Below are 25,918 nucleotides of genomic sequence, written 5' to 3'. Positions count from 1 at the left end.
TGCGAGTCCGCCGCCCTTCGAAGTTAGCATTAGCTTACCAGATCATCATTCGTACTCATGCCTAGGCAACTATGTCAACGCACGAAGAAGCTCGAGCATCCCCTCTAGAATCACCTAGGCATTAGGTACCACCGCCCGCGGCCACGACTTCGATGGCCGACTTGGCACAAGACATGAGTCGGATAAAGGACATGACAACACACCTCCTTTAAGCTGAGACAACCCCCACAATTCACAACTCACAACCACCCAACACACACTTAGGACTCTTCAATCCTATCATCAACCAGTTTCCCGTTGCTCTGATGGAATTAAACCAAGTCTGCTTTCAGTACCATTCGATTACCATCCCAACACACCCTGATGAAAATCAACATGCACCTTAGCAGGCCCAGTCGGGTCAATTTCAATAGCCATCCATGTACCCTAACCAGAATCAATCGTCACACTATTAACATGCAGTATCATGCACCTTATGGTTGATGTTGAGGGTCGAATATTGCATATTAGACCCCAATTATTACCTACTTTTAAGAACATGATACTGTTTAACGGCATATTTTAATCATATTTTTTGTTGCAAGGTGAATTTAGGAGATTGGACTTAAAAGAGTGCTAAAAGCTTAGATTTAATGCTCATAAATCACTGAGGCAAGAGACGGACCTCAGGGGTTCGAGATCAAAGAATTTACATGCAAGAGATCCAAGAAAATCACGCCAGTCACATTAAACTGGCCTGAAAATCATCAAGAATGCAAGATCACACGTTCCTACCATTTGTTCGGCTCGAAACTTTATATATTATATGAGGACCATAAATTAATCATACACGTTAAATTTCAGCCATTGGATCCATGTGGAAGTGGCTCAATGAACAAATCAGCCCCTTAAATCCTGATTTGGGGCCCGCCTGATACCTGGATATACTTCAAATTTGGTCTTAACCCTTAAAGAGGATGATAAAATGGATGGACGGAATGAATTTCTCATAAAACATCAAAGTGGACCCCATCTTGAGTGGCGTGTGCACAGAGCACATGTGCACACGCCGAGCACCGTAATACTCAAGGTCGGTCAGTGCAGGGCTGACCGACGTTTTATTCCAAAACAACAGCGTCCACCAGCGGGCAGACGCTGTCCGACTGTTTCTTGCTTGTGTACCCCACCCATCATCCGGTTGCATGATCCGGACCATCCATTCGCTCCAGAGAGGGGGGCGTGACACTCTTCTAGGTGGCCTTTTTGTGTATTACGCATGTACACACGTGTATTGTCAGAAAACGTAGGATGGACGGCGAGTTGGTTTGATACAGTGGACCGCACCAAAACTTGATAAAAACCACTCCTTCTCGACTGGTTTTGCCAGGAATCTAATGAACGGGTCGAATTTCTCAGAAAACATCAATATGCCACCGAACACGTCAACGTGTATACGTGCGTAAGCCTACACACGTCCATGGAAAATCAGATTTTTCGGCCATTTTTGGCCCACTATCTTTGATCATATTGATGATCCAAATCGTACATCGTGTAGCTCGTCCAAAAACGCCCTAAGGGACGTTATTTCTTTGAAAAAAATGTGAGGAAAGTAGAAGTTTTTCCATGCGTTTCTTAGTTGCGAAAATAGGTTACGTAGACATTTTTTTGGCTAACGCACGCAGCTGGCCGCGAAAGCTCCATTCCAGCCAACCTAAACCTCTATAAAAGGAGGAGAAAGAGAGAGAGATGCATCTCTTGGAAGTGGGATCAGATCTGGATGTGTGAAGCATAAAGAGAGAGAGAGAGACGTGGCTGGCTAAAGATCAGGAGTTTTCTTCCTTTCTGGTTATGAATTTTTCCTAAGAGATTTTAGTCTAATCATGTCCTTGATTAGCTAGACCTCTTAGATAGGGCTAAGAGGTGAAGCTTGTGGCGTGATGGGTAGTATTTTACGGCTTGGATTCATGTTTTTGAACTGATGTTGATTCTAGTTTGATTATAAGGAATGTCTTTAGTTTTTAATGGTTTGTTGTGACTAAAATTATAATAGATTTACGATGGCTTTGAGTATTTCCTTTTCATTATTTTGATTGTGAAGATAGGAAACCCTGTTGTTCACCATTGCCCCTTGGACATGGTTGGATGATGGAATCCTTCCTAACATTCATGCATCTCGTAAATTGGTTGTGGATTGGTTTACTCTATTGTTTACTCTGTCTCATGGGCATGGTTTTGTAATGGAATCAACTCTAATTCTCATACCTCTCATCTCTTGAAAGCTAGATCAAATGAAGTTTAGAGTCGGTTTTAGTGATATGTCTTTCAATTAGATGAAGATGGGACTCGAAGTCCAGTTGAGTTCATGAATCAAGCGTAGATCTCCCTGATTTATATAAGTGGATCCTTGGCACCCTAGTTTCCTACCTTTGAATTTTCAAGTTTTAGATTAATATTTCACCATTATTCCCTAATATTCACTTAATTTAGATTTCTTCTTCTTCAAGTTCTTGTTCTGGTTACTTTTAGATTACGTACAAGGTTCAGTCCCTGTGGATTCGACCTCTTATCGAGATTATTACTACATCACAACTCTATACTTGGGGTGTGAACAAGTTTTTTGCGTCGTTGCCGGGGACTGACGGTTCCGTTTTTCTGGGATTAGCTAGTTTTAGAATTAGGTTAAGATTATGATTTTTCTAGATTTATGTTTTTTTTATTTGATTTCTAGAAACTAACCTAACTTTCTTGTTTTGTAGGATTCTAAAATAGACCTTCTAAATTGGTAATCCCTTTCTAATTTCCTAGTTTTTCCATCTTCTATTTTTAAATTAGGTTCTCTTTTCTATTTTTTTTATAGACATTTTCTATTTTAGGATTTCTTTTATTATTTTTAAAAACTAATTTACTTTCAAATTCTAGGTTAGGACTTTTCTAATTAATTTTTAAAACCTAGGTTAGTTATTTCCCTTTTTAGAAACTTTTTCTACTCTTAGAAACTAACTTATCTTTCCTTTATTTTATTTTTAGAAACTTTCTAATTCTAGAATTTCTTTTATTTTGATAAACTTTCTTAATTTCTATTTAGGTTTAGAACTTTCCTAATTAGTTTAAAAACTTTCTATTTCTATTTTAAGAACTTTATAACTGTAGACTTTCTATTTCTAGAAACTAACTTGTTTTGGTTTGTTTTGTAGGTCTTTAATTTAGGAACTTTAAATTTGGTAACTTCTTTCCAAACTCTTTTCTCTTTATTTCTAGATTTTTACTTCCTTCCTTTCTTTTAGGTTAGGTTTAGAATCTGAATTGAGGCCTGCGAGTGCTTCATGCCCAAGTGGGTTCGTGACAACACTCGACGTCTCTTAACTGAAGGAGGATTGGTTGAGGGGTTAACTATCCATCGCAGAACTAGACACCGGTTGAGATCCCCTGAGTTAATTGAAGTAATGACTGTAAACCAACCTCTTCTACCCTAACCTAGGGTGGAGGACATCTAGGATGAGAATGAGGTGCATCAAGCACCCCCTCCTCATACTTTATGAGACTATTTACAACAGGCGGGGGTGAGTACGTCCTCATGCATGGTTTTTTCAAAAAATATGGGACACATGAATATCAAGCCAGGGGTGATCCAACTCCTTCCAAAATTTCATGGACTTGAATATGAAAATCCATATCTATACTTGAAAGAGTTTGATGAAATTATAGCCACTTTATACTTTCCTAACGTGTCTTAGGACACGGTCAGGCTGAAACTCTTTTCCTTTTCTTTGAAAGAGAAAGCTAAGACGTGGTTACATTCACTACGTCCCCGATCTATTGACATATGGAATGACATGACAAGGGAGTTCATAAAGAAATTTTTTTCATATCATAAAACGAACGCCCTTAGAAAGTCAATCATGAACTTCGCCCAAAGGAGGATGAAACATTCTTCTAATGTTGGGAGCAGTTTAAGGATCTTGTCAGTTCTTGCCCATAACATGGATTTGAAACGTGGCGCATTACGCACTTTTTCTATGATGGGCTGACATCTTCCATGTGCTAATTGGTCGAGACAATGTGCAATGAAAAATTTATAAATAAAAATGTCAATGATGTGTGGGATTACTTAGATGGACTTGCTGAAAATGCACAATCATGGGACACATACCCAAAATCAAATACCCCTTCTAGGCCCACTCAATCAAAGGAAAGGGGCAGAGTATACTTGCTGAAAGAGGATGATGATATTAATGTTAAAGTAGCTAATCTCATAAAAAAATTTGAGGCCATGGAATCAAGGAAGGATAAGGGTAAGGAAGTTGTTTGCGGTGTTTATGGTTGTAATAGTCACACAACTGAAAATTATCCAACCATATTTGCCTTTTAAGAGGTACTGACTGTGCATAAATAATTACTAAAGACCTTTCAATGGACCCACCTCTAATATGTATAATCGTAGTTGGAGAAATAATCCAAACTTCAGTTGGAGGAATGGACAAACTGCTACCCCTCAAGGTTTCTTCAATTAAATTCCAAACAAGGGAAACCTCAAGAGGATCCAGTTTTAAAACACATTCAAGGCCAAGAGCTATTCAACCAAGATATCAGATCAGCAATACGATCACTTACATCATCCATTCAAAGGATAGAGTCACACATAATGATTGGGGGAAAGGGGATGCTTCCTGCTCAACCTCTCCCCAATCCCAAACCGTAATATGAGATAAGTGATCCAAGCTCTTTAGATAAGATGGAGTAGGCTAAATTTATCACCAGTCTTAGGAGTGGGAAGACCATTGACAAAACCATTCCGGTTAGGGCTGAAAAGCCTAAGGACCCGGAAGAGGATAACAATGATAGACCTGACATTGCTGCACAAGAATTAGAACTGGAACTTTAAGACAAGCTAGTTGCTCCATTTACCCAACGATTTGTTGCACCAAAACCTCTTTCTAACTCTTAGGATATTCTAGAGGTGTTGAAACAAGTGAAGGTCAATATTCCTCTACTTGATGCCGTAAAACAAATACCTTCATATGTCAAATTTCTGAAAGACTTGTGTACAACCAAAAGATGCAAAAATATTCAAAAGAAGATCTTCTTGACTGAGAAAGTGAGTGCCATCCTAAAATAAGATGTGCCGCAGAAATTCAAAGATTTCGGTAGCCCAACCATATCATATATATTCGGGAACTATCAAATTGCGCATGCATTTCTTGACTTAAGAGCGACCGTAAATCTGATTCCTTACTTGATGTACAAATAGTTAGGTTTTGGTGAATTAAAACCCACCTCAACCATATTACAACTTGCCGATCGCTCAGTTCGTGTACCGAGAGGGGTAATCGAAGATTTGTTGGTCCAGGTTGACAGATTCTACTATCCAGTAGATTTTATCGTCCTAGATACAGAACCCATCAGTAACATGAGTGCTCAGATTCCCATAATTCTTAGTCGCCCATTCCTTGCCACTTCAAACGCAATCATCAATTGCAGGAATTGAGTCATGAGTATGTCTTTCGGGAATATGACATTGGGGTTAAATATTTTTTTCAATAATGGCAGACAGTTGGAGGATGATAACGATTTCCACGACATTAACATGATTGACTCTTTCGTAGAAGATAGAACGCCTCTACCCTTATCCTCTGACCCTCTAGAGATGTGCCTGGCCCACTCCTATGATTTTAATGATGACATGATTAGGGAGATGAGTGTCATGCTTGATACTGCACCGGTACTTGAAATTAATCGGTGGAGGCCACAATTTGAAGAGTTGCCCCAAACCGATGTAGTGCCTCTACCATTTAACTTCAAAGCACCGAAGCTTGACCTAAAACTTTTGCCCTCTGATTTGAAATATGACTATTTAGGTTAAGATGAGACATACCAGGTGGTGATTTCTTTCCGCCTTGGGCAGCAACAAGAGAGTATGCTCATTTCTACTCTCGGAAAAGATAAAGGAGTTATTGAGCATGTCATTACAGATCTCGATAGGATGAATAAACTCCTTTCGACTGAATGTTTCTACTCTTTGGATGATTGCTTGGCACACTTTGCAGATTTAAACGATCCCATGATACAAGAAATAGTGGATGCCTCACAAGACAATATCTCGGTAGTTGTCACGGATCAAGAGAACCCTTATTCTGAAGTACCTCCTCCCCCAGATAATGAATGTTTACCATTAAGGGAGGAGGAGCTGAGAATTGAACCAAAAATTGAAACTTCGATGTGTGTTGAGACTACACCACCTACTACGAATTTTTCTGAACTTCATCTACTTGTAGTCTCTAATTCATCATGGTGTATTAACTTCAATTTTTTTTTGCCACAGGTGAATCGTATATACTTTGGATACTTCAGAAGATTAAAAAGAAACTTTATGCTGAGGTCCATCAATTTTTCTGGACATTCATGCTCCTGGACATCCAAGCTTATTGTAAAAAGGGCTTCTAGATGATCTTGTTAAGAAATCTTCTGAGAAATTTACCAAGATACTGGCCTAAGGAAGAACCTAGATGCATGACTGAGTAGATTTTCCATGCTTTCATAGTTGAGGATTAGAATTTGTTGCTTTCATAGGACTAGGGTAGTTTTCTTTATGCCGTTCTAGGATAGTCAGTTTTATGCCATTAGGTTAGTTTGTTTTCGTTGATTTCACTCTTGTGCTGACCCGCTTTCATGCTGAGATCTCTTTGAAAGAAGCTATTTAATCTCCTCGTCAGGTACTATCTTCCCATCACTTCTCTTTCAATTTCATGGTCTCATGTGCATTGTATGCTCATATCTTTTACATTAAGGACAATGTAGATTTTAGGTTGGGAGTGGGAGATTAGGTTACCTAATCAGTGTTTTTTTGGTCTTTAGCAAAAATTGTGAAATTATAATTTTTTTAATAAATTTTTCTAGAAATTCTTGTGAATTCGAAGTGATTTTAAAAGATAGTCGTGATTTGAGAAGTATATGATACGGAGTGTTGGGGATTTACGTCTCTTAGATTTAGTTATCTGATAGATTCCACAGTTGAGTTCGAATTATCAATCCATGATTAGAAGTTGTAAACATTGATTGAATCATGATTTCACATATTACATCTCGTTTACACATTGAGGTTTCAGTTCGATATTGAAGGATTAACTTGGTAATCACTAAGCATGAAAGGAATCAGCCTGAGAAATTTTACCATCATGCTTATAAAGAAGAATTGAAAGGGTTGGGTTGCTCCCTATAGTTGAGGATTTGATTCCCCTCCTTTGCTTTATTTTTAATGAAAAAATCAAAAGTTGGTAGGATGATCTATGAGGCAAGTTTTGGTTTACGTTTTTGGTTGTCATGAATTCTCTTGTTGGTTACCAATGATATCATGAAATAGAGAAGTGAATCTAAATGTTGATACGCCGAGATTACACTATACACCCATGTAACTCAATGTAGACTTTTTCTAATCGATGGATTATTACTTTGAACTAGATTATGAAGTTTACCGTGCGCTTGAGTTTAGGAGAAAGTAATACCCAACATTCATGAATCCTAGAATTTTCGTATCTGGATTGTTTTGCAAAATTCACTTGAATATATAGAAATTATGCTGTAGTTCTCAACTTATTTTTTGCAACTTTGCACGGGACTAACAAAATGCTGGTTGAGGGTTGTGTTGAGGGTCAAATATTGCATATTAGACCCCAGTTATTACCTGCTTTTACGAACATGATACTGTTTAATGGTATATTTTAATCATATTTTTTGTTACAAGGTGAATTTAGGAGCTTAGACTTAAAAGAGTACTAAAAGCCTATATTTAATGCTCATAAATCACCAAGGTAAGGGGCAGACTGCAGGGGATCGAGATCAAAGAATTTACATGCAAGAGATCCAAGAAAATCACGCCACTCACGTTAAATGAGCTTGAAAATCATCCAGAATATAAGATCACAGGGTTCTCATCATCTATTCAACTCAAAAATTTATATATAGCATGAGGACCATAAATTAACTGTACACGTCAAATTTTAGCCATTGGATCCTTATGGAAGTAGCTCAACAGACAGATCAGCCCCTTAAATCCTAATTTGGAGCCCACCTGATACCAGGATATACTTCAAATTTGGTCTCAACCCCTTAAAGAGGATGAAAAAATGGATGGACGGAATGTATTTCTCATAAAACGTCAAAGTGGACCTTATCTTGAGTGGCGTGTGCACAGAGCACACGTGCACACGCCGCGCACCGTAATACTCAAGGTTGGTCAGTGCAGGGCTGACTGACGTTTTCTTCCAAAACAACAACGTCCGCCAGCGGGCGGATGCTGTCCGACCGTTTATTACTTGTGGGCCCCGCTTATCATCCTGTTTCATGATCCGGACCGTCCATTCGTTCAAGAGATGGGACTTGACCCTCTTTTAGGTGGCATTTTTGTCTCTTACGCACGTAGACACGTGGATCGTTAGAAAACACAGGATGGTTGGTGAGTTGGTTAGATATATTGGACCGTACAAAAATCTGATAAAAACCACTTCTTCCAGAGGGGTTTTTGCCAGGAATCTAATGAACGGATCGGATTTCTTAGAAAACATCAATATGGGGTCCACCAAACATGTCAGCGCTTGTACGTGCGTAAGCCTACGCACGTCCGTGGAAAACTGAATTTTCTGGCCGTTTGTGTCTCACTATCTTTGATCATATTGATGATCCAAACCGTCCATCGTGTAACTCGTCTAAAAACCCCCCAATGGACGTTATTTCTTTGGAAAAAATATGAGGAAAGTGGAAGTTTTTCCATGCATTTCTTGGTTGCGAAAATAGGTTACGCAGACGGTTTTCTTGGCTGAGGCATGCAGCTGGCCGCGAAAGCTCCCTTCCAGCCGACCTAAACCTCTATAAAAGGAGGAGAAAGAGAGAGAGAAAGGCATCTCTTGGACGTGGGATCAGATCTACGTGGGATCAGATCTGGACGTGTGAAGCATAAAGAGAGAGAGAGAGAGACGTGGTTGGCCAAAGATCAAGAGTTTTCTTCCTTTCTCTTTAATTCCTTTCTGGTTATGAATTTTTTCTAAGAGATTTTAGTCTAATCATGTCCTTGATTAACTAGACCTCTTAGCTAGGGCTAAGAGGTGAAGCTTGTGGTGTGATGGATAGTATTCTACGGCATGGATTTATGTTTATGAACTGATGTTGATTCTAGTTTGATGATAAAGAATTCCTTTAGTTTTAATGGTTTGTTGTGACTTAAATTACAATAGATCTGCGTTGGCTTTGAGTATTTCCTTTTCATTATTTTGATTGTGAAGATAGGAAGCCCTCTTGTTTACCATTGCCCCTTGGACATGGTTGGATGATGGAATCCTTCTTAACATTCATGCATCTCATAGATTGGTTGTGGATTGGTTTACTTTGTTGTTTACTTTGTCTTATGGGCATTGTTTTGTGATGGAATCAACTCTAATTCTCATACCTCTCATCTCTTGAAAGCTAGATCAAAGGAAGTTCAGAGTTGGTTTTAGTGATACATCTTTCAACTGGATGAAGATAGGACTCGAAGTCCAGTGGAGTTCATGAATCAAACGTAGATCTCCCTGATCTCTATAAGTGGATCCTTGACACCCTAGTTTCCTACCTTTGAATTTACAAGTTTTAGATTAATATTCCACCATTATTTTCTCATATTCACTTGATTTAGATTTCATATTCTTCTAGTTCTAGTTCTGGTTACTTTCAGGTTACGGACAAGGTTCCTCATTCTTATTGAGATTATTACTACATCACAACCCTATACTTGAGGTGTGAACAGTTGAAACCTCATTTTCACCTCCTCACCTAGTCATTCATCAACTAACACAACCCACATCAACGCTTGGGCAAGGCACGGAGGTGGATCACTATGAAGAGGAGGTGAGCTGAATCTCGCAAGGGGCATGACCGCCACCTTAGCAGGCTTCTGAAATAGACCAACTTAGCGAACATTTCGAGGGTTAGCTCATGCGAAATGAACTACAATAATAACATGGGGTGGAACTCACTTCCATTAAGTTTAGGGATCTTTATCCCTTCCCTAATGCCAGGATATGCATCAACTTTGAGATGCCAAAATTTTAAAAGTATGATGGAGTGAGATGTCCCACCGTGCACCTCAAAGCTTTCTTCGGCAAGCTTGATGCTTTACAGGAGATGGCTGAGCCCTAATATGACTATTTTAGAAATCCCAGAAAGAGGATGAACTCAGCTAGTATATGGCTTTGGATTATCACAAAATCAGGACATGGGAAGATCTTTCCCAAGCCTCCGTGGATCACTTTGCCTATAACTTAAACATGGCACCTAGGAGAGCAAACCTAGATGAACTCAGGCAAAGAAGCGATAAGTAATTGTGTGCCTACATTGGAAGATGGAGAGCCATGACTGTCAGCATGAAAACACCAATCGACGAGAAAGAGCAAATTTCTATGATAATTCGTTCATCTAACCCAAACATACTAGTATATTTAATCTCATCCTCATATGCCAACTTCCCTCAGTCAATTCATACGGGGGAACACATAACAATCCTACTTTTAATGATAGTTACAACAAACATATATATATATATATATATATATATATATTTGCCTGACATGCTAACCTGGCATGTGCATGGAACATCCGACAGTGCATAAAGTGGGTCACATATTTATTATAACATATTCGTCGTAACCATTGGTCCAAATAATCTTCACGGATGAACCATCCCGTTCACGGCTCAGATGTCCCACACACGTGACAAGTCATCCGCATGGTCCCAGCAAGCATCATCCATTCGATTAGCCTGAGAGATGTCGATTTTCCGACACACACGAGCTTCAGTAAATACACGCCCCTGACGACAATAGTAGCCCTTGTGTGGTGCACAATGTTCATGCATCGAGCATATACACAATCCTTCAAGTGCACAGCCATTCTTCTCGATCAACACTCCAGCCCCACGCAATCCTAAGATCCCATCCGTCCATTCAGAAGAAAACAAACCGTCTGGATCATACCTCTCCATCACTTGTATAAACATATCACCTTTCGGCCCTAACTTATCTCTCACCCCATGAAAACCAACGTTCCTATTCTTCCCCCAATGAGGAAGTCCATTGTATTTGAAAAATGCCATTTGCTCAATCTCTTCAAATACATCTTCATGAAGCCGAGGCTCATTTGGGTCGCGGGATCGGTAATAGGTCATGTCTATCTGGAATGAATCAGTCGTCTTCCCGAGATACGCTGTAGATTCCCGAACAAACCTCGTCAAGAATCCCCCATACAATTCAGCACCGCACAGAGCAGTGGGATCCATGTCTCTTAGTTTCTTCACGTCGACGAAGAAGGAGGTCGCGTTGGCTAAAGGTATGCTAAAGGCGGTTTGGTGAAAGAACGGGCCTTTGATTTGTGGGTCCCACGGACAAGCAGTGAGTAGTTCATCATCAGTGCCCTTCATGCAAGATTCTGATTAAGAGAAGCATATTATCAATGAAAAAAATGGTGTGTGGAAGCAAGTTGCTGTGGTCTAGCTAGCATGATTTGTTATCGTACCTTATTACAGTGTGTGTTATATAGGGTTCAAATGGGCCCACCTGTGATCGCAATATACAATTGAATAGGAGGGTCCCACCAGATGGTCCATGTATCACCGTAGTAGGGTGAATCACAGCCATTCAAATAAAGTCCTGTAAAATGGGAAGGTGAGAATGGTCCAATTTATAGGAGGGTTCCACTTTGGTTGCATGGAGCAAATATCACCGGATTCAAGTATAGGAGGGTTCCACTTTTCATTTTTAGGGTATTTATTTATTTATTTATGTATGAAATGCCAGCCATTTTTATGCATAATTACCAAGGAACCACCCAAAAGGTTATTTATTTATTTATTTGTTTATTTATTTATTTTTTATTAAGATATCAGCACCCACATTTTGATGGGTCTCTTTATTCTACCATTTTTCGTAAGAAAAAAAAAAAAAAGCGAAAGAAGGAACGTCATTGGATGAAAATACTCTTACAAAATGGTCATATATTTGCATATTTTGATGAAAGGATCGATGGACCGAACCATATATTGTCCACGTACTCTTGAACAATCTACATCCCTACTTCCATCTTGGAAAGGTCCATATCTATGTTCACATACTTTTAAATGATTCAAATAGCTGTCCACCTACTTTTGAATCATATAAATTACTAGCCACGGACAATTAAACAGTTTAGATATACACAGCTGCCTACTGTTTTCGAATGGAACAGCCTGAATTATGTTCATGAATATTACTTTAAGGATGCTGTTGTCATTTTTAGAAACAGGCTAATGATGGTTTCTTAGGTTTGATATATAGAAAGTGCTAAAATAAAGCGACATCTAAAAATATAGGTGATACTATTTAATGAAACCAAAAAATGGGTGGCATTTTATAAAAGTCCTTTAATTGCATGGCTATAATGGCCCGATCACGGATAATTTTAGGTCCTGGCGTGGATTCTTCAGATGCATCCTCGTTGGGACAACTTGGGTCCCACATAGGAATTCAAACTATTAGAAACTTAGGAAGAATTTGAACCACTGATACCCACACCTATGCAATTATCATGATATGCAAACAGGCCCTTATGTTTTGAGAAGTGATAACATTGTCTTACCAGGGCACAGCCGCACAAGGAAGAATTTGAATGAACCAATTGTACAAACCTGAGCCCTGCATCTTGCTCTGATTCCCAATCACTGGATAACCTGTGAAACCCAGTAAATCCCCACCGTTCTTTAGTGCCCTGCCCCCCTGGAGTGCCGCCGTTACTTGGATTTTGGACAGTAAACATTTTCCTTTGGAATTTCCCGTCGCTTCGAATGTTTCCTCTAAAATGTTAGAGAAAAGATCAATACTTAATACTACTACAATGCTAGTTCTTGTGGGCCACTTCATAGATGGGCCATAGTCCAAGTATCAGAGCGATTGGACAACTATAGCCATCTTTTTTTATTTTTTTGGAAGTGGACTCATGCCACGTGGATTTCATTCACATAAAAAGATTTACAGCCATTCGGGTAGGTCCCAACAAAAAGATTTCCGACCACACCTATCATACATCCACAAACTAGGCTAGACATTAAAAACGGAAGAAAACAACTATAGCCATCTGATTGTTGTGATTTGTGCATGGTTATACCTTTTATGGTCACTGATAGGATGAGTCTGATCGCCTGGTTTTCTTGGTTATGGAACAGCTATTTCAATGGTGGTCAAAAATCAAAGGTTCTGACCACCATACGCAATATCCCAGAGACCGTTACATGTGCTCGTTCAAAAACAGACTGGCCGACTCATCAGGTGGAGCACAAATGTAAGTTTAACACAGGCCATTGGTCCATTTTCATGTTGATATTCCACATGAACATGTGGTCCATCTGATGAGATTATCCACCCCATTTTTTGGTGCTATGGCATGGTCACAAAATGACCTACCTAAATAATGGCCTGAATATTACATAAGTGTGCTATGAAATGGCTTCTTCAACCTATTCTCACTCAAAGAATCACATCATCAATCCACAAATACTAACCTACTGCACGAGCCGACTCAACGAGCAGCGATAGTTGTGGCGGGAATATATCATTATTGCCATCTCCGGCTATGCTTGTGTGAACACGAAAGTCATCTCGGTATACTACCTTAGCTTGTGAAGGATACCAAATGATGTCGCCGTACTCAGTGGTCTCACCGAACGTAGCAATGGTGTTTTCAAAATCTGCATCCAGTGAGACCCTGTTGGTGATGGAGCGCTTGAACATGGGCTCTAGTTGAAGTGTCACCTGCACCACATTTGCCAAGTTGATTAAATCACCATGACATCAACCATCTGATTTATGGTTAAGATGGCTACATGATACAATTAAGAATTTAGATTATCTAGAGGGTGGCTTTAATGGACAAGAAATATTATTCCTCCCTTTCTATTTTTTTTCTTCGAGAAATTATGTATTTAATTAGAATATGCATTCTTTATAAAAAGTGGGGGATAGAGAGGATATGGGAGGAGTTTGGATGGAATAGGGCTTATCCTTATATGATCTTCTCTCTCCCTTATCTCAATATTCTTCATTGTATTTATCATATTCTCTATTACTGAAAACATTCAACAACTCAGATTGACCAAAGGATGACTTGATAATGAAGATCTAATCAAAACAATTCATGGACATCACATGGTGAAATCTAGACTGTATTTCGATGATGAGCTTAATTTGGACATGATTTTGTGATTGTTGGTGGTCTTATATATGGGCTTATGTGCAACAATGGTAGAGAAAAATACAGATAAGTAGAGAGAGGGTGAAGACATGAGCTTGCAATGTAGGAGGAGAGGATGTAGAGTATATGATATACTCTAATCTTAAAGCCTTTTTATAATGTTATAGCCTGCAGATGTGGCCGTTCGCCCTAACAAGGCCTAACATGGGCTGGTCCTACTACGAGACTCCATTCGACTAAAGTCAATCTACTTATTCAATTCAACAAAGCTACCTATTTAACTCTTGATTTTTTATACTCCCCCTCAAGTTGAGGTATTCTAATGAAGCTCAGTTGGGAACAATGACTAAACATAACTAAATATAAGAAAGAAAGAAATTCTTCTCTAACATCCTCTTTCAAACTCAAGGTGCTCTATAAGGAGAAATTTTACATTGGAGAGATACATAAAATATTTATTTAAAAGCATAAAAGAAAAAGTAACATGGCCATTGATGTAGAGCAGGTCGCGGATAGTTTCATGGCCAAGATGGATCAGAAAAGGCCCGGTCGACGACAGAAGTGATCCGGACTGCCGGACCTTAGATTAGGCGTATCTCACAATCCGGAATGAGTTACCTGACGTAAAATATATGATTTTGGGGTAGAATAAGCTACTTTAGCCACCAACCCAGCTATGCCAGGTTACGCAGCCCAGACTTGCGAAAAACCCCCGGATCGACGGTCGTTTTCCTGTTTTAATTTCGTTTTTACTATAAATAGTAAGTTTTAGTTTGATTATAACTCTTCATCCGTCGGGCTTTAGGAGTTGTGCCCAACGTGAAAAGAGCTTAGAATAATTAGGATAACAGTTTGGTCAAGCCAAATAGGACACTTACTATTTTTGGCCGAAAACCTTGCGCACTAATAGACATCATGACCGTCTATAAATAGTAAGTTTACTATTTATAGTAAGTCGCGGATTCTAGGAGTTTGAGTTGTAGTTTGATTCTGATTTCTTTCCCATTGCTTGGTACCCCTATTTAAAGGGTTGTGAACTCGTTTTTATTCATCAATTAATTAATTTCAAATTTCTTAGAAATTATTTCTATTTTCTGCTTTATTTCCTCGTGGATTTAAGAAGTCTCTGTGAGGAGTCCAGAGAAGCTCCGTGGATTAGAGTAGTTATCCTCATCACGTTCATCCCTGCGTCAGCCATGGAGTGGCACGAACAGTGACGAGAGGCGAGCAACTAAGTGACGAGTAGTGGAGGTAACAAGATGACGAAAAACTTCAGGCCAGTAGACACTTTAGTGACCATTGGTGATGTGAACAGTCATATCTAGTATCCGGCACAACTAAGAATGGACCAACTGTCCAATATAAATAACGTATTCACGCCAATTATTAAGAGTAAATAAGGTAGGGATAACCACCCAGTTCAAGCATAAGTTTGAACCAACTGGTTAGTATATAAACAAGTAAAAGCCAACTGCCGTGTACCAAAATGAAATGGATCAACTCCCTGTATAAAATTGGTCATATCATATATTTTGTCAAGGAGAGCCTTATACAAAGAAACTATTATAATACTTAAGGAAATGATAGAAAAAAGGCCAGCCTACATCACAGTCCAAAATGCACCATAAAAATAGACAATCAATGGGTCCAAGATATCAAGCTGGCGTATAACAAACAAATTTGGGCCAGTGGGCTAAGAAAGATTCAGGATCAAAGCAACCAGGAAATCAAACTAGCCAAATAGGCCCACCAACATCAAAACAGGCCCAAAAATAGTCTTCAATGGCCCAAACCAAGAGTAGTAGCAACACATTTAGAAAAGAGGAACTGGGCCCACAACTAACATACTGGGCCTGTCCAACAATGAACCGGACCACAAAATGAGTGACACCCTTCAATCTTTTAAACAACGGGCCACACATGATTTGGGCTCACAGATAATAAACGAAGATGGTCCATCAAAATCAATGTCAAGAAACATGTGGTTCCGGCAACTTGGGCCCACAACAATTTGAGCCCATATTGACAGTACAAAAATTCCAGCAAATCAATCGGCCAACAACCAACATTTAACTAGAAGCAACAAGACCCAACAATTCAATCCAGCAGATCACATCTACTGCAATATGGCAAGTAGTAGCAGGCCCACAACCATTTGGGCTCACCTTGGCTGGTAGGGGGCAGCGTACACATTCCAACAAATAGTAAAAAGAAGAGGGTAGCCAACATGTTCCAGCAACAGTTGCAAGCACGTATTGCGAGGTGGGCTAGAGTTTCTGTAAGTGGGCCAGTGATGCAGGGAAGGACGTGAGGTCGAGCACCGTCTTCCAAGGGGGGTAACTATCCTGAATCCACGGAACTTCTCTGTACTCCTTCAAGGGAATTCTCGAATCCACGGGGAAAAGAAAATAGAAATAATTCTAAAATATTCGAAATAATTTTATTGATAATTGTCTAATCTGTTACACCATTAATATAGAAAAAAAATCTAAAATTTGTAATTACCAAAAATAGCAAAATTCTAACTCTAATAAAAATCCTAACATACTAAAACTCTTTTAAAGCCTAATTTCTAAAAATAAAATTTCTAAATAAACTTTTGCTAGAAGAGTCCTAGTATAATCACAAGTTATTTTTATCTAAAACTTTTAAAATAGGAAAATAATAAAAAATTCAAAATTACTAAAATAGTAATATTTTCCTAAAAATTTGTTTTTAAGCTAAAAGCGCGTGCTTTCTTATAAAACGCAGAATGGCCCACTTTGTGGGTCGGTTCACCTTGAATGGCCCATTTCAGTAAAGATTGATAGGTTGTGCACCCTATAACGATACCCGGATCAAAAGTTACAGTCAATTTACGGTCTACCTTCTTTTGGCCTAACCATGCTAGGAACACATCTGTGACATGTTTTATGTCAGACTCCTCCACTTGCCAAAAACTCATCCTTGAATTATGCTTATGATTCTGAGATAAGTTCTGACGTCAATGTTTATTAGTCCTTTTTTGTATTTGACATTAGGCTCTTGAGCTGACACAATATATGTACTCATGCTTTCCTTAACTTGACTAGTATCAATTAGTTCCTTAACTTTTGCTTTCGAGATCTCACATTCTTTATGATAATGTGGGCAATTAGCTAGACTTGTCCCTGAGAAGGGATCAATGTGGTTTTATATATCTCGTATGGGAGGCAATTTATTAGGGATTTCATCGAACACAACTGCCTTGAACTCCTACAACACTAGTTCTAAATCATCTGAAATGTTCACAGGCTCCACATATTTTTTCTTTTCAACTAATGTATATATATCCCGTTTCCTCATATTGTTTAATAAAGACCTGTTTCGTTATGAGAGGTTGTCCCTCTACTTTATAAGTCTTGGGTTGGTTTCATCGACCTCCTCGTCGCGCATCCCTGCGTCAGCCAGGTAGCACGTGTTCAAATACACTAGTTTTAGAGATAATAATGACCCAGAAAAAAAAGTAGATGATCAACATAACCAAATCAGTGATAACTAGATCTTCTGGTCATATTGTATGGATAGACAATAGATTAGAGTCCAACAATAGATCAGTGACAATTAGGTCTTAATGATCTCAATTGCTGAAGCTAACAACAGATGATAGGTGTAGATCTTGTGCTGATAAAAAACTGGGATCAATCTACAAATTTCAGTCAGGAAGCAAAACACAGCGCAACAGTGAATCAAGGGTTGTGAATCAAGTAGATCTCCATGTTCACTGCACTAAGATGTTGATGTAGAGCTGGTCGCTGACAATTTCTTGGCCGAGATGGATTAGAAAAGTTCCAGTCGGCGACAAAAGTGATTTGGACTGTTAGAACCTTAGAACAAGCGTATCTCGCAAATCGGAATGAATTATCAGACGTGCCGAATTTGAGAGATTCCATTAGATCGACGGTCTAATTTTTGCTTTTACTATTTATAATAAGTTTTAGTTTGATTATAACTCTTCATGTGTTGGGCTTTAGGAATTACGTCCAACATGAAAAGTGCTTAGAATAATTTGGAGAATAGCATTGTTTAGTCAAATAGGACACTTACCATTTTTGGCCGAAAACCATGAGGTCTAGTGGAAATCACGACCGACTATAAATAGTAAGTTTACTATTTATATTAAGTCATGATTTCAAAGGGGACATTTGGTGCATGGGATTGCGTGGGATGGGATTCAAAACATGTCATTATCACGGTCTATCAGGGATTGTCTTCAATCCCACGTTGGTTGGCTTGAATGGGAACGTGTTTGGATGGAGAGGTGGCTTAAAATGAATCCCAGGTTTGAAGGTGGTGTGGCATTTGGGTATAGTTCCAGTCCCATGGATTACGTAATGATCCACTCCAGGTTTATGTTTGGATAACAATGTGGGCCTGCTCGGAAGGTCATCAAAAGGTGTACATGGCATTATCAAAATGTTGGATGGTTAAAAAACAACACTATGGGATGTAGAGATGTTTCGACGATGGGACACATGATCACCACTGCTTCCTGGATTGTGGTCCACTTACCACCTGAAAATCGGACGGTCGGCTAAGGAGGGTCATCAGGCAGAAGCATCAAGGAAATCAAAAAACGGAAAAGAAGAAGTACATGCACCTACCTGCAAAGGATTTTAAGGTGTTGGGCGAAACCTGCTCTTCCTCTCCCCCGAATTTATAGTATGGGTTGGGTTAGATTTCCCCCCATCTGAATCAATGGAAGAGATGTAATGAGAAAGACAGAAGATCGTGTTGTCTGTAGGCCTGGAATGAGGGAAATATACGCTGTAACTCCGGGATTTGGTGGGATTTCATTCAATCCCACTTCGAGCCATCTGAAGGCACGTGGAAATGATGCAACTCCACCCAAAGACCAAGAGGGATTGTGCAAATCCCTTCCCTCAACACAGTGTCCAATGCAGGCTTCGAAAATCTGGGATTTCAAATCATCACCAAACAGACTTCCCATCAGATCTTGGGTTTTGAAATCCCACGCCCACCTAATCCCATTCAATCCCACGCTCCAAATGCCCCTAAGAATTTTAGTTGTAGTTTAATTTTGAAACATCTTCCACGGTTTAGTATCCCTATTTAAAGGGTTGTAAGCTGGTTGATTTCAGTCATCAATTAATTTACAAATTTTCTAGAATTATTCTATTTTCTTAATTTTTCTCGTGGATTCGAGACATATCTATAAGGAGACCAAGAAGTTCAGTGGATTAGGAATAGTTAACCCTTGAGGAAGATGGTGCCGGACCTCAACATGTTCTTCCCTACGTCAGATGTCCACCTTGATCAGGGAACAAATGATCCACACTTATGTAAACATTTCTCCTCTAGGAGCATATTAGGTGTGGCCACTGCCTCCGGCCTTGACCATGGGCCACTTTGATGTATGTATTGCTTATCCAGGCTATCCATCCATTTTGCCAGCTCATTTTAGGGCACGAATGAATGTGGCCATGTCTGAGATGTGGATCTGCTTCATTTTTTGGGATTACCCTAAAGTGAGCTGGCAAGATGGATGGTCAGAGTGGATATCCAATACATACATCAAGGTGGGCCTACCTTCAGTGCCGAACAGGGGCTGCACCTAATTAGCTACGTTCTCCTCCCATCAGAGATGGTAGCGGGTTGCCTGCGGCAGCCACCACAGGGATACCCATGTGGCACGATGGGGAACAATCTCCAAAAGGCCAACGGTGTATGTGTTTTATCCATTCCATCCACCTGTTTTGCCCCCTCATTTCAGGGCATGATCCCAACGCTTATGTTGATCCAAAAGTCAGGTGGACCACACTACAAAAAAAATAGTAAGATTTGAACACCCACTGTTGAGAATTTATTGGGGCCACAAAAGTTTTGGATCAAGCTTATATATATATATATATATGGGAAAAGGTACTATGCGCTCGACCTCACAAGTCTGTATGGGAAAAGGTACTATCCGCTCAACCTCAAGAGTCCGTCCCATGAGGTCGAGCTGTGTGGTCCCCATCGTGATGCATTTCGAACATCTAACCCATCATTCAGATGCACCATTCCATCGTGGACCTAGGTTTGCAAATCCAGCCCATCCATTATGTGTGTCCCACTTGCATGAGGGTTTAGACCAAGTTTCAGCAGCATTCAAAACTTAGGCGGGCCCCACCAAGTGCTTTTATATGTTTTAATGGTGTTTCACATGATTTTAGATGGTATGGCCTAGCTGAGTTCCGTATACGGCTAATTTTTGAGATATCCCATAATTTAGAGGGTACCCATCAAATGCACGGTGTTGATGGTCGACACGCATAACGGTGGGGCCCACACAGCTCGACCTCATAGGAGCTAACCGTGAGGCCGAGCGCATAATACCTTTTCCTATATATATATATATATATATATATATATTCAGAGGGAGATGGAGAGAAATGGAACAATGAGGCCGACCTCACACAGCCACCACCGTGATGTACGCCGAACATCCACCCCATCAGTCAGATGTACCATGGAGGCCACGGGCTTAAAAATCAAGTCAATCCATGACTTGGGTGGGCCACACCACATACAAGAGTTGAGAGGGGTTACCCTCCTATTGAAACATTCATAATCATTTAATGGGCCCACCGAGATGTGGTTCACAAATCCAGCCCATCCATTGTATGTGTCCCACTTGGATGAGGGGTTAGACCAAGTTTCAGCCGCATCTAAAAATCAGTTGGGCCCCACCAAGTGCTTTTATATATTTTAACCATGTCTTCACATAATTTTAGATGGTATGGCTCACCTGAGGTTCGTATATGGCTGATTTTTGGGATATCCCATAACTTAAAGGGAACCCATCAAATGCACGGTGTTGATGTTTGACACACATCACAGTGGGGCTCACACAGGCAATCTGTTTCCATCAGAAATAGAATAGTATAAGATCATACCTGAGAAATGATTCCCAGCACACCCAAAGACACTTTAGCTGCTAAGAGGTCAGGGTCATCTTCTCCAAGATCCACAATCCTCGCATAGTAGCCGTTGATAGGCTCAGGACTCGGAACAACAAGCCTCATACCCACAACATACTCATGAACAGCTGATCCCTTTCCAAATAACGAACTCCCATGTCCTCCTGTACTCAATACACCACCTAAGGTAAGTCCTAGCCAGTAGGGCGAATGTGAGATCGCCAGTCCCACCTGAGCGGCGGCATCTACGATTCTGCTCATGGTTATCCCACTCTCCACGGTTATGCGCATGCTTGCCGAGTCGATGCTAGCCACATGATTCAACCGCTCAGTGCTTATTGCAAGACCAGTCCCACTAGGCCCACCTGGACAGGAGATCTTGGTCATGCCGTGAGAGTAGACGGTCACCACCTTCATCTTTTGCTTTTTCATGGATGCATTCGATACGGCATGTAGCAATTCCATCTCGTCTGATGGATACACAGCAGCCGCCACTCGGCAAGTGGTCCGGTCGGAGAAGGTGCCGTAGCTGTTCGTCACGGTGCAATTAATGTTGCTACCTGATGAACAGTTGATGACTTGGCTCGGTAGAGTGGCGGACACACCTATCACCATCACCAAGACCAGTAAACCAAGAGCCATGGTTGCACACATACCTTGAAATGAGTTCATATTTGAGGAAATAAGGGAATGGTATGAGTATTTATAAACATACCAGTGAGGTATTCCACTGCTAGCTAGGTTTGGAGAATAAGCTTATTCAATTGCATGTTGTAGTATTTTAAATTATTTTAAAATAAATTAGTGTTTTAAATTTTCATTGCCTATGCCCTACAAATGTGTCTTTTCAGATAAATCTAAATGCCTTTTTTATTTTTGTTTCGAAAAATTGTTTCTTTTGGAGCCTAAAGGTGGCACTAATTAAGTTTAAACTCAATAGTCACAATTCTTTTTGAAAGGGTGTCTCTACGCAAGGGTGTCTTCACAAGGTCTATAACTAGGATTGTCCTTTTTGATTTTTTTTTTTTTTTTTAAGATGAGAGAGAGAAAGTGAAGTTTTGTTTTAAAAAAATGTGTTTATGTATATCTGGTTTGGATCAACGCCTGCAAACCAAACCTATTAAGTTTTTTAACTTTCTTATTCTAATATTATATAATTTAAATAAAATTTTAAAAATCCAATTTTCAACACGTGTGGGGCCCACATCTACTCCAACGCTGGTAGTAGTTGGCATGGGATGCCACGGTTAAAACGTTTCAGAATGGGTGTGTGCCCACACACACGTGTGTATATATATATATTCCATCAACTCTATTCATAAGCATTGTTTTTTTTTTTTTTTTTTTTTTTTTTAATTTTTAACACATGATCTTACATGGTGTGGGCCATGTGAATCTTGGATGGTCCTGATCTTTTGGACTCCGTAGAAAACATGAGGGGGCTCACATGATGAACTGAGTGATGTGGGCCCTTTGTAACAGTAGACCCCACAAAGAAGGTGTGAAATAAGCTAACCCTACAAAGGTTGCGGAGGAACAATCCTCCATAGCATCCGTGCCGTGCAAAACTAGGCCCCACCTTGAAAATTCCTGTCTTGAAAGTCAAGGTTCTCCACTTGTCAGGCAAGGAATTTTTGAATCAGATCACCAACGGGTGTGATTTAATCTCTGTTGTTTTCAATACGAAATGGTCTTCCAGGTAAGTGGGCCCAGGCTGATTTTTTTACCAGTTGATATTCATTATGGGGTCCACCTTCTGCATGGATCGGATTCTGCTCACTCATGAAATATTGGCACGTGTGGCTGATTATATGTTATGCTAACCGACAGCGCGTAGTGGGTTATTATTTCTCACGGACGGCTGAAATAATCAGTGAAAAGACTAGAGAAATAAGAAAACATTGACGAAAGGAACGGATTAGGTGCAGACCCATCCTCACACAAGTCGGTGCGGCCCTTACCATGGAGCCCACCTTGATGCATGTATTTTATATCCACACCGTCCATCCGTTTTTTCAGATCATTTTAGGGCATGATAGAAAAATGAAATAAATCCAAATCTTCTGTAGACCAATAACATATGAAACAGTGGTGAATGAACATTAAGAATTTTCTGTGGGCCACAAGAGTTTTGGATCAAGATGATATTTTTTTTTTCCCTTCATCCATATTTTTTTGATCTTAAACAATACGATGGACCGTAGAAAGTTTTTAATGGTGGAGAGGTCAATCAACACTGTTTCCTATAGTATGGTCCACGTGAGATTTGGATCCATTTCAGAGTGGATATAGAATAGATTCTTCAAGGTGGGCCCCACGGTAAGGGCGTACCTTCTTGAGTGCGGCCGGGGCCGCACCTTATCAGAGCCGTCCATCTAGTGATATCTATCAGTGATGGAGCTATATTTGAAATCTGATACAAACCAGACAAATATCATTTTCGCTTTCAAGTGATGAATGTTGCCCGTCAGCTGGTTTTGTTTACTACTCTTGAGAGGATGCTGATTAGAACCGTAGGATCATCTTGTGGACATTTATTTTAAAATATATTAATTTAAGAGTATAAAAAAGTGGATGACGAGTCGAGATTGATACTTATTATGTCACGTGTTCCTATGGAATAATGCGCTACCATATTCGGTTTACAGGCTGATGAGTCTTTATTTTTGGTTTCCCCTTCTTTATTTTTGTGGGTTCCTAATATATTGATGATGAGTCTTAGGTTTATAGATTATGCACCATCTGGATACTTTTTTCTTTAAAAAAATTACGGTCATCTTAAAAGCAAAAAACAGAAGAGGATGATGATGTAGATGATCTCTTCTGATGTTTCAGAACTACTGATTGACATCCATGTTTCTAGATAATCATATGCATGAAGTGGATTGATGAAAAGGCAACCAGTCCGGTCATCATGTTTCGTTGTGGTCAAGTTAAGAGTAGACCACATGGAGGGTTTTAAATTTTTTAATGTATTCAAGACCATTTTCAACTCATTGTTGTAAATATTATATATTTTTTTAATTGTAAAGTAATATAATTTTTATTGAATATTTAGTTTTAATTGTATTACAATAGGTTTCAAATATTTTTTTAAAAAATACAGCTTCTAATTGAATTATATATATATATATATATATATATATATATATATATATATATATATATATATATATATATATATATATATATATATAGTGGACTCCGCTGTGGATTGCATGGCTTTTAATCGATGCCTCTCTAATCATTCCAAAGACTTTTACCGGTGTTTGGAGAAACTTTTATCGGCTCTTTTTCCATAATTAAATGTGGCCAGAAACTGTGCTTTGTAATACTTTTACCGGTGCTTGGATAGACTTTTGCCGGTGTTTTTTTTTTTTTTTTTAAAACTTTCGTGGGCGCTTTTTCAGCGATTACGAACAGCCACCAGAGGCACTGGTAAAAGTAGAATAGGTGCCGGAAAAGTCTACTCGATCATGGCGATTAGAAAAAACGCCGGTAATGGATGATAAACGTCAATAAATCCTATGCTAACGCACCCATTTTTCAGCACTTGTCTAATCACTGGTAAAAGTTTTTTGGCACTTTTTTTGCCATTTACTGCCCCTTTTGACCGCTGATAAAGTTAATTTTTCTTGTAGTGTAAACATTATGTACGACCTTTGAAAGTTGTTAATAGTAGGCATTCAATCACTGATGTTTTCTTGTGATGCGGTCCACCTAAGATTTGCTTCATCTTTTGGACCATACCCTACAATGAGCAGGCAAAATGGATGAACAATTTAATATGTAGAAGAGGACTGGGTACTACTCCCACGCACCAACACTGAGCTAGAGATGGACCATCCTGTGAAAAGGATATGTGGGCCCACCATGATGTATATGTTTTATCACATGCCCTAAATGATCCATCAAAATAGATGAAGTGCATAGATAAAAGGATATACATCGCAGTGGGCCAACAAAGAACCTGATAGGACCATCCGTCTCGAGCTAGGTTGCGGCTTAGGTGGATAGAGGGGGTGGATCCCTCACTATGGAGCCCACTGTGATGTATATTAATCTTTAGCTCAAGGGAGTTGATACGACTCATGAGCCAGTCATGGTGGTATGAGACGCTGTATTTGAGCTATCGGCCTACATTGGGGTGACGTGTCTGCCACATAGACAAAAAATTGGGTGACGAGTCTCTCTGAGCACAAATGAATATCACGACCCTACCATGTTGTTAATACTTTGGGTGGTGCGTATTCTCCATATTCAGGGTGCAGGTGACGACCTTCACGCTAAACGTGATTTTCCTTGGATAACAAACCTTAATATTAATCCGACTGAGTTGTATGGACTATTGGGTGATGAACCTAAATTTGGATCAAGGATACTGGTGAGGTGCTGCCGTGAGCTACGTGAATCCATTTAATGACTATTAATAGAATGATGGTATCCTAACTTCGTCAACATGCTGTTTGAACTAGAAGTAATGACTATTTGGTTAATCATGCATATCATTATATTGTTGGATTGTGTTGCGGGCCAACCATTGCACATACTTTGACGTCTTTGCTAGCAATAGCGTTGATGTGGTTCTATATTGGTATTGTTGATCTTGGAAATTCATCATGTTAAATACTGTTAATTGTGCCGGGGGCTAACCATTGCGCATATCATCGTGTGATCCATGCATTTAACTTAGGAATTGTTTGTTTTGTAATGTTATCATTACTTGTGCTGATCGAGTCTATAATATATGTAACTTA

At 39.5% G+C, this 25,918-nt stretch overlaps 1 protein-coding gene across 1 annotated transcript; it reads right to left on the bottom strand.

The window, feature by feature from the left end:
- Positions 1-10,665: 10,665 nt before the first annotated feature.
- LOC131227445 (L-gulonolactone oxidase 2-like) lies at positions 10,666-21,803 on the bottom strand. The gene is made up of 4 exons (XM_058223244.1): positions 21,138-21,803; positions 13,532-13,781; positions 12,662-12,826; positions 10,666-11,427 (listed from the first exon to the last, which is right to left on the bottom strand). The coding sequence occupies exons 1-4, from the start codon at positions 21,801-21,803 to the stop codon at positions 10,697-10,699; spliced, it is 1,812 nt and encodes a 603-aa protein (XP_058079227.1). The 3' UTR covers positions 10,666-10,696.
- Positions 21,804-25,918: the final 4,115 nt, after the last annotated feature.

The sequence above is a fragment of the Magnolia sinica genome, chromosome 2 (assembly GCF_029962835.1).
Source record: "Magnolia sinica isolate HGM2019 chromosome 2, MsV1, whole genome shotgun sequence".
In the NCBI taxonomy this organism is placed as follows: Eukaryota; Viridiplantae; Streptophyta; class Magnoliopsida; order Magnoliales; family Magnoliaceae; genus Magnolia; species Magnolia sinica.
This window is presented reverse-complemented; position numbering and strand designations above follow the sequence as displayed.